The sequence below is a fragment of the Mastomys coucha genome, unplaced genomic scaffold, assembly GCF_008632895.1.
Source record: "Mastomys coucha isolate ucsf_1 unplaced genomic scaffold, UCSF_Mcou_1 pScaffold21, whole genome shotgun sequence".
In the NCBI taxonomy this organism is placed as follows: Eukaryota; Metazoa; Chordata; class Mammalia; order Rodentia; family Muridae; genus Mastomys; species Mastomys coucha.
In genome coordinates, this window is record NW_022196904.1 from 178,310,318 (window position 1) to 178,324,450 (window position 14,133).

Consider the following 14,133-nt stretch of genomic DNA (forward strand, 5'->3'; position numbering starts at 1 on the left):
GAAATATTTTTTAATACCAGTGAACTGGAATTGGCCATCACTTTCTGCACCAGCCATTACTTCAATCTAAAAAACAAAATAAAAAAATAAATTCATTTGGGTGCAGTTTATAAGAAAATAAAATTCAGTTTCAAAATCTCTCCTTTGTGGTTCAGCTTCCACTGCAATAGTGGAGCTGGTGAGGAAGCTGGTGGGACTGTTAGGACCTTCTTCCATTACTCATTCTTTCGAACCTCCAGAAAAGTCAAGCACTCAGCATAGGAAGAGAAAAGTCGGCATTAACTCTCCTTTGACTCAATACAGCTTAAGTTTCCATTCATGGCTCTATCAATACTGTGTTACAGGGAACACTGAACTAAATCACTTTTAAGACCAACTAAAAGTGGAGCCTGTAATGTTTTTCAAATGTAACCACCAACTGAACAGAGTAGCACATATCCTCAGTTTTTCTTCACAGCTGATGACACACATGGATACCACTAGGGTGGTCTCTGAAGCTCGAACCTTATTCCTTATTCCAAACACATAAAGGACTCTCTATCTGAGTGTAAGTTAAGAACTCCTGGCAGAAAACTGGCAAGTATTTTCCTTGTCTTTGGAAAGAAGTATAAAAAAAGTATAAAAAAAAGAGTCAACCCCACAGAGACAGAATGTCAGCCTGTAGTGACAAAGGCCTTCAATCCTAGCACAGGGGAGGCTGAGGCAGGCTGATTTCTATGCGTTTCAGGCTAGCCTGTTCTACATGGGAAGTTCCAGGCCAGCTGGGTAAAAGAGGTGACCCTGACTCTCAAAAGAAGAAATGTAAAACCAAACCAATATTTAACTATCACACTAGCATAGATAAATTACAACTGGCAGTGTTACTGGCTGTAATACACTCTTTGAGTAGAATACTCAAGCATTCTGAGTATCTATCATATCATATAATGATATCATATATCATTATAAGGGTATATAATGAACATACCCTTCTATTTAGCTGAGTTGTTTGTTCTCTAGGAACTTACGTTTACAGAAATTAGCATAAGGCAGAAATAGATGGTTCACGAATCATCACTGAACATTGTTCACGAAAGTAGAAAGACCAGAAACCCAACAGGGATGAATAAATAACAATTGCTATTGAAGGACAATTATAGAGCGAGTATACCACATGGAAGAAGGCCCCATGTGACTTTAAATATTAAAAATCAATTCTAGCCAGGCAGTGGTGGTGCATGCCTTTAATCCCAGCACTTGGGAGACAGAGGCAGGCGGATTTCTGAGTTTGAGGCCAGCTTGGTCTACAGAGTGAGTTTTAGGACAGCCAGGGCAATACAGAGTAACTCTGTCTCGAAAAACCAAAAACAAAACAAAACAAAACAAAACAAAAAAAAAACAATTCTATTCTGGGTATTACAGAGCGTATCAATGGTTCACAAAGTCAGGTCCCTAGACCAGCAGCATGAAACCAACAGTAACTTGATAGAAATGCAGATCCTCAGGTCCCTACCATAGACACCGGATTCAAAACCCTGGTCCAGTTATTTGTCTTAAAAGGCCTCTAAGTAATTTTAATACACATCAGAATAAACTAATGCTCAAGAGTTATATGGGGAAAACCCTTGGAGAACTTTTTTTTTTTTTTTTTTTGAGATGGTTTTTCTCTGTGTTCTGGAACTTACTCTGTAGACCAGGATGTCCTTGGAATTGCAGAGATCCAACTGCCTGTCTAACTCCTGGGATTAAGGGTGTGTGCCACCATCTGGCTTTATTTCTTGTATGTAAGAAATGGCTCCAGGTAGTGGTGGCACATGCCTTTAATCCCTGCACTTAGGAGGCAGAGGCAGATGGATCTTTATGAGTTTGAGGCCGGTCTGGTCTACAGACAGGACATCCAGGGCTACACAGAGAAACCCTGTCTCGAAAAAAACAAAAAACTGCATTAAAAGAAAGTGACATCATACTAGTGAGCTGTAGGGAAAGAGGAATCATATTGTTGATAGGAGTGTGAACTGGGGCAGCCACTATGGAAGTCAGTGTGGAGGAGTCTCGAAAAATTAAAAACAGAACTAGCACACAACCCAGTTATTCCAGTTGGGATATACTTGAAAGACTAAGCCAACAGACCACAAAGATATTTGCATGTCCATGTTTACTGCTTCACTATTCACAGTAGCTAAAATATTGAACATGTCTAGATGCCTACTAACAGAGATGAAGAACATGTGGTACATATTTACAGTGGAATCTTAGAAGGAAAATGATCTATCATGCAAGCAGGGGAAGAGATGCAGCAGAAAGCCATTCCGTTACATGAAACCAGCCAGACTCAGAACAAACAGCCACCCTCTCCTACGTTTAAATACACACGCATCTATGTGTGCCTCGCTAAGTCACAAAAGTAGGACTAATCTTGATTTGGCTGGAAGTAGGGAGCCATAAGGAGTAGGGTGGAGTGGACAGAGGGAAAAAGATGGAAACTGCAGTAAAGTGACACAGTGTTTGCTAACTTAAACAGCAGACAGACTCAGAAAGTCACAGCAGAATTCACAATTATTCAGTTTTCTGTGTCTAACAGCCTATCTATCACAACTGAGCTACAGATTCCAGGAGCAGCTTGGACTCGCTGGTCAAGGTCCAGGTAAGGCTGGCAGACTGGCTGGCTTCTAAATGGGAGAAAACATAAGGGTGTTGTTGCTATGGAAACCAGCACCCCTCTATTAACCATTCAAAGGCTTCAGAAGCATTCATGCAACAAAATCTGAGACCTTAATTTTGAATACTTTCATAATGGTTACTGGAACAATGAAGAAAATCTACATTTCCCTGGGTCTCTTTCACAGATCTTGGCCAACCTAGCCAAAGCAGGAAAATCACCATTAAAAGGCAACAGCCACCTTCATAGTTCAAGTTTCCTTTTACTACACCTACCAAAGCATTCTTCTCCATTTACTTCATGATATGATACATCTTTTAAAGTTATGAAGTAGGTTCTCATGAGAAACCTTACAGACAACTATGTCTTTCTGTCTTTGCCAATTCATTAACCTTCTCAATTCATTAACTGATAGCCTGGCATCTTTAGCAAGAAGTGTTGCATAAGTGGTCAATATTGAGGCGCTTTACGTTTCATTCTACAGGATACTGCAATAAGGATGATGTATTCCAAAGACAACAACTGCAGAACAAAGGAAAGGTATAGGAACTAGGGTTTTAAAGGAAGCTTAGATGGAAGAACAGTGGTACTGATGGGAGATAAGCAATGGTATTATTATTATTATTATTATTATTATTATTATTATTACTACTACTATTATTATTATTGAGACAGGATTGACTCACTCTGTAGACGTGGCTAGCCTTGAACCTCTGACTCGAGTTCTGGGAGTAAAGGTGTATGGCACCACCACATGGCAAACAAAGGCTAAAAGCACCTTCCAACAGACTGCATATTGTTTTAGGACAATGACTAGGAGCCTTCTCGACCCCTTTTTAACAGTTAATTTTGTTAACAATGCCCTGTATGGAATTTATTTTATTTTTTAAAAGACAGGCTCTCAATCTGTAGCCCCAGATGGCCTGTACTCACTACATAGACTAGGCTGGCTTTGAAGTCACAGATGTCTGCCCAACAGATCTTTAGTTGGGACTAAAGGCACAAGCCATTAGCACCTGGTAATAGGAATAAATAAAACTAAAAGTGCTCTCTTTGAAGTCGCATTCAAGTTTAGAGCCATAAGGTAGTAGAAAAAAAAAATCACTGAAGAGTTATAATTGTGAGTCTGTGATTTAATATTTTTAAAAATGTAATATTGTTAAACAGCAGCCTGCTACAAAGCCTAAGCTGACGGGTTTTGCTTCTGTTTCCAAATAATTCAATAACTACTATTAAATATAGCCCGTCTTTCTAAGTGAAATGGGCATGTCATTAAAGTCTTGGGTGAGCAGTTGACCTTGCTTGGTAATAGGCTCCAGGATACAGCTTTTCCGTCTTAGGGCACCTATCTGGTGTAGTGCGATCACCAGGTATGAAGAAAAGGAAAGTCAAAGGCACTTAGGGACCACAAGCTACAACCGGCTTCTGTGGAAGCCCTTGTACTGATCAACAGCAGTGACTCCCAATCTTCCTAATGCTGCAACCCTTTTAATACAGTTCCTCCAGTTGTGGCGACACCCCGCCCCATAAAATTATTCTGTTGCTCCTTCACAGCTGTAATTTTCCTACGGTTATGAATCGCAATGTAAATAAATATTTTTGGAGAGAGAGGTTGGTCAAAGTGGTAACGATCCACAGGTTCGGAACCCCTGTAATATAAAATCGAATCTGTTTTTAGCGCCCAGGCCTGGAGAACCGCAGGGCCACCACGTTTACTCCGGTTTTGACAAAAGCTACCACGCAGTTAAGGGAGGCCTGGTTTCCCGATCGCAGCTCAGAGGAAACAAATCGCTACCGCCATAGAGGCCAAGACAAATGAACTCAGCCAAAGACTGGGATCAAAAGCCAGAATTCTCTCCCAATACTCACTGAATGGATGACCTTGGGGAGCTCCCCTCTCGACCAGTCTCACCCCCAATCCACACGGGAAAGTGGGACATAAGGCTCTCCGCTAACCGTACGAGGCCTGGGGGGCTGGCGGTGCTGAGGCTTCCTAGATGCGCTTTGGGGCCCTGACCCTCATTTTCTCCAGCGCCTTTCCCGTTCCCCACTGTCCTCTCCCCGCAAAAGGAAATCCTCGCGCTGATCCCGGGCTGGAAAAGCGGCCAGACTCTAGTCGGCCCTACAAAGCCCAGTCACCAGACCGAGCAGCCGGGAGGGCTTTCTCACCCACCTTCGTCCCAATCCCAAACTCCGCAGCCGATGTCCTTCAACCAGCCCAGCGACTAGCTCGGCCCGACCGGAAGACACCCCCTCCCCGCACGCGACCGACAGGCCGCGGCGACTCGGCCCTCTGCGTGGATTGGCTATAAGGTCAAGTCCCGCCCTCCTACTTCCTGTCTCAGCCGGCGTCTGCCCCGACGTCATAACGGAAGTAGCCCTGGTCTTACCCAGGCTCGTGGAAGAGTCGCGTGGGGCTGCCGGCTCACGGTTCTGGGCGTGCGATTGCGTTGGAGTGGTCCGTGAGGTAATGCAGCGGTGGGAGCCGTGGGGCTGATGACCCGGGAATTTCGGCGAGGAGGGAGGAGACCTCATGCCTTGTCACCTCGGTTTCCTGGCCTGGGTCTCCGAGTTTCCTGCTAAGCACAGTTGGGTTGGGATGGGACGTCTGATCCTTCAATCCCCTCTGCGCTAGCAGTTCCTTTAAGCCAGAATGTCCACTTCAGGTACCTTAGGTGCCTGGTCTGCACGTGATTGCCAGACTGGTGCCTCGCCTCATTAGGTCTAAAATGGGAATTAAAATTAAGAGTTAGATTCCCAGCAAAATAGAGCTCTTGAGCTATGTATACTGTTTCTAGGAAGCATGCACCCATACAAGACAAACCTTACATTTCCTCTCGATTGTCGCCTCTTGCACAATCTCACTTGGTTACTGAAGTTTTCTTCCTAGGTATTCCAGAACCAACCAGGCTGCCTTGCGTCTTCATTTACACCTAGTCCTGGTTTTCATGGTTTCCCTGATGTGCATCATTGAAATCCTTACACTCGCTTTACTTGCTTTCACTTTTCTTCTTCTGTCTGTCTGTCTGTAGACTGAAGAATGTTGTTCTCCATTATTTTGTCACGTTACCCAAGGCTCTGAAGTACCAAGTAAACACAAACTACTTTTTTAATCTTTTTTTTTAAAAAAATATTTTTTGAGACAGAGTTTCTCTGTGTAGCCCTGGCTGTTCTGGAACTCACTCTGTAGACCAGACTGGCCTCGAACTCAGAAATCCGCCTGCCTCTGCCTCCCAAGTGCTGGGATTATAGGTGTGTGCCACTACTGCCTGGCTACCATCATATTTCTGTTTGCTATTATTATTAGTTATTTTTGAGACAGGGCCTCACAGAGATAGGCCTTTCCTTTCTCTGCCTCCCCAGTGGTGAGTTAAAGGCATGGACCACCAGACCTGGCTCGTTATTTATTTAATGTACAGCTCAAAAGCATTCTTATGAAGCTTCCATCTTCACTGAGTCCCGCTACTTCTTTTTTGTTTATGCTTTATAATCTGATTTGTATTTAAAATTACTTACATTTTCTTTTCTAAATAATGTATGTTTGGTGGTAAGGATTTAAATATACACACACACCTGACATACAATGATTAATACTAAATGAACATTTACTATGTAGAATCCATTTCCTGGAAGATCATGCACAATGTATAGTTTGTGGTTTTGAGGTAGACAATGTTGGAAAGATGAAAAAAAATGGGTTAATAAGAGCCTGACATGTTATTTTATTTATTTTTTTTTTTAAGTTTTTCGAGACAGTATCTCTATGCATCCCTAGTTGTCTTGGAACTCACTCTGTAGACCAGGCTGGCCTCGGAACGCAGAGATCCATTTGCCTCTGTCACCCTAGTGCTGGGGTTAAAGGTGTGTGCCACCACCACTCAGCAGTATATTTAACCATAGTCTTGGATCTTGTTCATTTTCTAGAAGGTTCTCTTGCCCACTGATCATGTGCTCCATGAAGTCTGTCATCACTGCTCCAGCTCACCATTATTTTTTCATCAGCTGCAGGAGACCCAAACATGGCAGATCTGGAAGAAAGCTTCCCCCGAGGGGGAACAAGGAAGCCCCACAAATCAGAGACGTCTTCCCGGCAGGAGGCTGAACAGGACAACTTATTTGATGTAAGTGGTGTGCCGCTCTGGCAGGACCAGAGACTTTCTGGCTTCTTTGGGAGGACTGAGCCTTATTCACAGCAGTTATTTTCCAGTTTGTTTCTCTTTGATGCCACTTCTAGAAATTGAACTTGTTAAAGAGGCTCTGTCACCTCAGGCTTCTTGTGGAGCATGACATTAAGTATTTGACGTTGAAGTGCTATTGTAATTTGTCCATAAGGAGCCTGTGCCACTTGATTGAGGATGGAATAGAAGGGTCCTTGATACTGAATTTTGCCATGTTTTTGGTGCTGGAGATTGAAGTTAGGCAAGTGCTTTACTCCTGGGCGCCATTGCTGCAGTCCTAGTCATTGTGCATGTATTTAAAGGGAGTCCTAATAAATAGAGTCTGCATTGAAGTGCATTCTCATAGATTAGTCTGTGGTCTAGATGCTAGAGAGAAGGAAACTGCCACTTGGGTGTGTGGCCTTCGTATTACAGAATCTCTCCATATATATTTTAGAGTAGAAGTCATGGCTCCATGCGGAGCAACTGAGGTTCAGGGAAGTAGTATATTTAGTTGAAACCACAAAGCTTGTTGTGGAAGAGCTTTGGCATTTTATAGGAGCTTCTGTGCATGGTGGCATATGGCTTCTCAACTGGGGAACCCTGGTGTCCACCCCGCTCAATAGACAAAGAACATAGGACAAGAGACATAAGAAGATGAAGGAGGCTCCTCAGATCATGGACCAGGGGAACATTGGTGCCTGGATGAGAGGCTTGGGAGGGCAGCAGACATGAACAGAAAGAACAGGGGAGTGGCTTGGGAGAGTTTAGACTAACAGGGGAAGATGACATGACCCTGAAGGTGTGGTAGTAGATAAGGTTGTGGCTTCTCATCCTTTTGCATCTTTGTGGATCTTTTTCCCCCTTTAGATTTCCACAGAAGAAGGTCCCACTAAAAGGAAAAAGAAACAGAAAGGGCCAGCAAAAACAAAAAAACTGAAAATTGAGAAGAGAAAATCCAGCAAATCTATGAAAGAGAAGTTTGAAATTCTTAGTCTTGAGGTTCGTTAATATTTGCTTTTCTCTTCACATATTCCTTAAGTTTGTGTGTGTTGTCCCCTCGTTTTCTCCCCTCTTTGTGATTATGTATATACACACACTTGTATGTTTTCTGTGTGTCTATGGAGACTCGTGCAAATAGTGAGAATTGAGCTTTGTTTCCTTTGATTGCTAACCAGTGCCTGGGGACTTTTTTTTTTTTCTGTTTTGAGTTTTTTGAGGCAGCCTATGCTGCCTAGGTGATCTGTGTAGCAAAGGCCCTTCACCTTCCAAGTACACGTGTGTGCTGTTGTGTGTAGCCATCCTGTCTCCTTTTTTCCCCCCATTCTAACCCTCTGTCTGCCCAAGTTTGAGCCTCAGCATCACGTAAACCAGAAACGATGGTGCATGCCTGCAGTCCTAGCACTTAGGAGCTGGCATTAGCAGGATCAGACGCTTAATATCATCCATGAGTGCCAGACTGTCATGGAGCTGGAGAGATTGCTCAGTGGTTAAGAGCACTGACTGCTCTTCCAGAAGTCCTGAGTTCAATTCCCAGCAACCACATGGTGGCTCACAACCATCTGTAATGGGATCCGATGCCCTCTTCTGGTGTGTCTGAAGATAGCTATAATGTACTCATATACATAAAATAATAAATAAATCTTAAAAAAAAAGACTGTCTCAATAAACAAAGCAAATTATGGGAATGGTTAAAGATCTGTATGGTTTTGCTTGTATTTTAGTAGAAATTAGAGCTGACAGTAACTTTAGCAGTAATTCTAATCCTACTCATTTATTTATTTTTGATTGTTTTTGGAGACAGAGTCTTACTTAGTGTGTAGCCCTTGGCTAGTCTGGAATTCACTGTGTAGAATAGACTGGCCTTGAACTAAAAGATCTTCCTGCTTCTGTCCCTTGAGTGCTGGGATTAAAGGTATACCCACTATACCTGGCCTCTATTCATTCATTTTGTAGATGTGAAATGATCTCAGATAACTGGTGTGGTTTTTATGAATCTTAAATTTTTATATTTTGTTATCTCCTCCCACCCCAGCATATGTTCATTTTAAAATAGAAAAATAGCCAAATTATTCTGACAGTAAAGATTGATTTGCCTGCAGAGATATTTTGTTTTCTAATATAATATTTTTAATAATTTGTTTGACTTGGTGGCACTTTAGAAAACTAGAGATTTCATGTAAAAATGTGAGATCAAAGTACTGACAACAGAAAGCCCATTTTCCACATGTTTGAGATCTCAAGAAGCTGTATCATGCATGGTTCAGTGGCCCGTACATCCACTCTGCTGACGTCCACGTGTTAAATGAGGGTTGCTAAGATACAGTAGGCGAAACCTTGTCAAGCAGCCCAGCCTCATACGCTGTTTCTCATCAAGATCTTTCATGGCATCTGCCAGATGGCTGAAGTGCCTGGATATATACACATGCATACGTTTTCCTTTCCTATAAAATCCCTTTAGCATCTGTGTTGGGACCAGAAAGCCACAGTCCCCCTATCTCCCACTGTGACTCTACTTTACTGTGTATGTTTTCCTTTCTAGTCCCTATGTGAGGGGATGCGGATTTTAGGTTGTGTGAAAGAGGTGAATGAGCTGGAGCTGGTGGTCAGTCTTCCCAATGGCCTCCAAGGGTTTGTGCAAGTGACTGAAATCTGTGACGCCTACACTCAGAAGCTGAATGAGCAGGTGGCACAAGAAGAACCTCTGGAGGTAAGGGCTGTCGGAATGAAGCTGGCTCTGGAGTTAGAATAGACACGAACAGATGTAGACTCAACACTTTGCCAGATGCTAAGAAAGGAAAATACATGTGCCATGAGAACATTGTTTTTTCAGTGTTTCTCATTTATTGTGTGTGGGTGTGCATGTGGAGCTCATATGGACATGTGGACAACTTGTGAAATTCAGATCTCTCCTTCCACCATGTGGACTCCTGGGAGCCAACTCAGATCCTCAGGCTTGTTCAGCAAACATCTTTACCTGTTGGACCATTGTGCTGGCCCAAGGGGTCTATTTTTTAAACATCACAGGGATCTTTGACTCAGCCCAGGAAACCTAGAAACCCTGCATAAGGAAGGACTGTTGCAGCTAAGACCTGCAGGATGAACGATTCCCAAATACAGAAAGGAGAGATTGGGCTGGCGAGATGGTGCAGCTGTTAAAAGCACAGACTGCTCTTTCAGAGGTCCTGAGTTCAAATCCCAGCAACCACATGGTGGCTCACAGCCATCTGTAATTAGATCTGACACCATCTTCTAGTGTGTCTGAAGACAGCTACAGTGTACTTACATATAATAAATAAATAAAATCTTTTAAAAAATACCAAAAAGAAAGAAAGAGAGAAAGGAGGGAGATGAAGCAAGTCAGGCTGTAGCAGAGAAGGCAGTGCTGCTAGCATAAGAAGAACGAGAGGGAGAGCACCGTAGGAGGAAGCCGTGTAGAAGCCAGCTTGTACGTAGCTCTGGGTGCTGTGTGGAATGGGCACTGGAATGGATGGCATATAGAGAGCAAAGCAAGTAAACTAAAATGGCATGAGCAGTTGCCTAGATCAGTTAGGGGGCTACTGCTCTTAACCTAGGCACTGAGATCATGGCCGCTCAGGGCCAGGATTTACCAAGGATTGAGGAGGTAAAGCCATTGCCTGATGGTGATGTGACATGGGTAGTGAGGCAGAGAGGTACTGGGGATCAGTTGTAAGGTTTGCACTGTGCGTGGTTTGATGGGAGAAATGGTTACCCTTTGGCTGCTGCGTTGAACTTGAGGTACAGTTGAGATATCCAGGGACAGGTCATTACTCAGTCAGAGGAAGTCTTGGTGGGGAATGAGTGTGTGGCACTTGAAGAAGTTGCTTACAGGGATCAGTTTAGCATGGGAAAGCCTGAGAGACTGAGTCTAGAGTAAATGCTGAATTGCAGAGATGGTGTCAGAATCAGCAGGAGCGGCCAGCGGGATAGAATGGAGAACCATTAACTTCCTATGGGTACGTAATGGCCTAACTCAGGGCTCTAGAGTGTGTTTATATAGCATGTGTGAGGTCTTGGATTCAGTCCACAGTACCAACCAGTTGGTGTCATCTAAGAGGACTACAGAATGGAGATAGTGTTATGGAGTGTACTCTTTTAGTAGGTAAAGGAGATTGAGAGGAAGAGGAAGAATTTCATAGGATGCTAAAGAGGAGATGAAATAGACACAATAAGTACAGACAACACTCGATCAGTCATTGACATCTGCCTGTTTTATGGAATAATTTTAAGGCCATATGCCTAACTCGGGATCTTGACCGAACTGTAGACACTTCCTCTCAAATAAGCTTACCCCATCTACCTTTTGGGTTCTTTTGGGGGTGGGGGGGGTGTTGAGGCTGAGAAGTTGCTGAGTTGAGCGGTGGATTCCTGGTTTAGAGGAAGTGTGTGCATCAGGTCTCTCTCATTATGGCTGTGCAGGACCTACTCCGCCTGCCTGAGCTCTTCTCACCTGGAATGCTGGTGAGGTGTGTGGTGAGCAGCCTGGACGTCACAGCGACTGGCAAGAAGAGCATCAAGCTTTCTGTGAACCCCAGACGTGTCAACAAAGTACTGAGTGCTGAGGCCCTGAGGCCTGGCATGGTATGTATCTGGATGCCACCCGGAAGAGGAGCATTTTGTGTCCTGTCTGCTGTGGGTTTGGTCTGAGCCACCGTTTTTCATTCTACTTAATAGCTGTTTAGGAGGCGGGTCTTTCTGGAGCGGTGGACTGTTGGGTACTTAGTGAACACCGAAGGCTTGACCCTCATCGTCTTACTGTGGAAGGGGCAAGGGAAAGTCTTTAGTAGCACAGTCAAGTGTCTCAGGGAGCATCCATGGGGGCTTGGAGATGGTGACGGAGTTCCTCCCGCTGCTCCCTCACCAGTTCTTACAGAGTAGTCTTTCCAAAACGCTGCCGTGAGAAGTGTCAGTGAATGCAGGAAAGGGGCAGCCAGAGCCCTCAGCTTACTAGCTGCCTTAATGCCCAACTCTGGAGACTGAAGTGGACTTGTTCCAGGCTAGAGCCTCCAAACCCACTAGGTATGGCAGAGGGCTCTGCACTCAGGTGTTTGGTGGCTGAGGTTCAGGTGGGTCTTGAGGCTTTTCCTTAGAAGCCGTGGGGCTCGGGGAAGGCCGGGAATTCATTGGGATTTAGGTCCCCACCAAGACCTTAACGGTAAAGCATGCTGTAGCAAGTTGACGAGTGTTGGGAGCTTGCTCTGTGACAGTGCTTTTAGTCACTGTGACTGGTACGGTTCTCGCAGCAAGCGTGGGAGGGAGTACACAGCCTCCCTTCTCCATTTCAGATCTCAGTAACCTTGCGAGAGCACTGACGTCAAAGCTGCACTGCTTGTCTTGACATGGATAAGAATGGAAGCGAAGAGAGCGGTTCTAATTCTCCTAGTTGTCCTGGCTCAGGGCTTGACTCCGTGGAGCCAGGGAACCCATTGTTCTTTGTATGATAAAAAAGTATCTACATGCCACTTCACACTTGAGCTGTATATAACACTGCTCACTCTCCAGAAACAAACTCTTTAAGCCCTGAGAAAGCAGCTGTCTCCTCCAGTAGGGAGCTGTGCTTACAGGGTTCAGTGTCGTGATTAGTGAGCAGTACATTTGTAACGTTCCCGTTTGTATGGTAGTGAAATTTGTGGGTGCCCTGTTTACCTTTGACCTGAAACTTCTAGGAATATTTTCCCTTCCCCAGCTGCTGACAGGCACAGTGTCAAGCCTGGAAGACCATGGCTACCTAGTGGACATTGGTGTTGGTGGAACCAGAGCCTTTCTGTCACTTCAGAAGGCGCAAGAATACATTCGACAGAAGAACAAAGGTGAGGTCGAGCAGAGTGGCTGGTGCGTGGACATGAACTCAAGCATATATATAAATGCTTATATTTCAAAGCCGCTTAGATAAGTAGCAGGATAGACTGGGGACCCTGAAGGCCAGTTGGCTTTGGGGAAATCAGTAATAATGCCAGCTGATAGAAAAGAAGATGCGTAAGGGCCAGAGAGTGACAAAGTTTCTGTATGGTCTAGCTTCAGTTTCCATTTCAGAAATTTTACTGAACTTGGGCTCCCATAACCTCTGACTGGCACCGCTGGCTCATTTGTTCATATTTTTTGAGATAGTTGACTTCTAAGTCAGTTAGGTTAACATTCTCCTGGCGTATAAGTATCAGATGCTCATTGGCTGGGTGGGTTATGGTTCTGTCCAGGTTTACTTGGCTAAGGACCCTTCTCATAAAAGTATAATTTCCTCAGGCTGGAGAGATGGCTCAGCAGTTAAGGGCACCAACTGCTCTTCCAGAGATCATGAGTTCAGATCCCAGCATCCACATGATGGCTCAAAACCATCTGAAATGAGAAATAAATAAAGAACCTATGGGCTGGAGTGAGCGGGGCTCGAGCAAGAGGGAGAAAGGGAAGGGGGGAAATGTATAATTTCCTCTTGGGTGCTGGTCTGGTCTTGCAGGTGCTAATTTCAAAGTCGGCCAGTACCTGACCTGTCTAGTTGAAGAGGTGAAAAGCAATGGAGGAGTTGTGGCTCTGTCTATAGAGCACTCCCGGGTTTCTTCTGCATTTGCAACTGAGGAGCAAAGCTGGAGCCTGAATAACTTACTACCAGGGCTGGTGGTCAGAGCCCAGGTGCAGAAGGTAAGCTCTTCATTGTTACTAAAAGGTTTGACAGGTGGTGTGCACTTTTAATCCCAGAACTTGTGAAGCAGAGGCGGCAGATCTCTGAGTTCGAGGCCAGCCTGGTCTATAGAGTGAATTCCAGGACAGCCAGGGCTATACAGAGAAACCCTGTCTTGAAAAACTAACAAAGCGATTTATTTTATTTGCAATTATGTGTTTGGGGTGTGGGTGTAATTGTGTTTGTACAGGGCTTGTAGGGACCAGAACCACTGAGTTTTCCTAGAGCTCCAGTTACAGGTGGTTGAGAGCTGCCCGCTGTGTGGTCCTTGGAAGATTGGCACACACTCCTGACCACTGACTCCGTAATCTCCTAGAAAATGTAGTTTTTAATAACATTAATATATATACTAATAAAGCTGCTATCATAGAGGCTACCCAAGAGATCTTTCTGGTCATTGAGCACTTGGAATGTTGCCATTGTTGATATGACTATACTTTGGACAAAGTTATTTTATTTTACTTATTTATTTATTTTAGATCACATAGTTCTGGCAGGTCGAACTTACTGGTTAGACACCAGGCTCAGATCTTTCTGCCTTTCTCTTCCAAAGTGCTGAGATAAAAGGAATGTGCCAGTATGCCCTAGATAAGCTACTTATCTAGCTTATTAGATCACTTTTTTTTTTTTTTTGGTTTTTTGAG

At 44.2% G+C, this 14,133-nt stretch overlaps 1 protein-coding gene and 1 long non-coding RNA gene across 2 annotated transcripts in view; one reads left to right on the forward strand and one right to left on the reverse strand.

Annotated features, from left to right (window-relative positions):
• Position 1: 1 nt before the first annotated feature.
• LOC116103964 lies at positions 2 to 4,962 on the reverse strand. The gene is made up of 2 exons (XR_004123640.1): positions 4,812 to 4,962; positions 2 to 66 (listed from the first exon to the last, which is right to left on the reverse strand). It is a non-coding gene; the product is annotated as an uncharacterized LOC116103964 (long non-coding RNA).
• Positions 4,963 to 4,971: 9 nt separating this feature from the next.
• The window catches only part of Pdcd11 (programmed cell death 11), a 43,765-nt gene continuing 34,603 nt past the window's right edge, over positions 4,972 to 14,133 (forward strand). Inside the window, exons 1-7 of the mRNA XM_031390606.1 lie at positions 4,972 to 5,105; positions 6,641 to 6,759; positions 7,666 to 7,797; positions 9,338 to 9,505; positions 11,236 to 11,397; positions 12,503 to 12,626; positions 13,268 to 13,449. Coding sequence (XP_031246466.1) covers positions 6,658 to 6,759; positions 7,666 to 7,797; positions 9,338 to 9,505; positions 11,236 to 11,397; positions 12,503 to 12,626; positions 13,268 to 13,449 — 870 coding nt within the window. The 5' untranslated portion in view covers positions 4,972 to 5,105; positions 6,641 to 6,657. The remainder of the gene's footprint in view (positions 5,106 to 6,640; positions 6,760 to 7,665; positions 7,798 to 9,337; positions 9,506 to 11,235; positions 11,398 to 12,502; positions 12,627 to 13,267; positions 13,450 to 14,133) is intronic.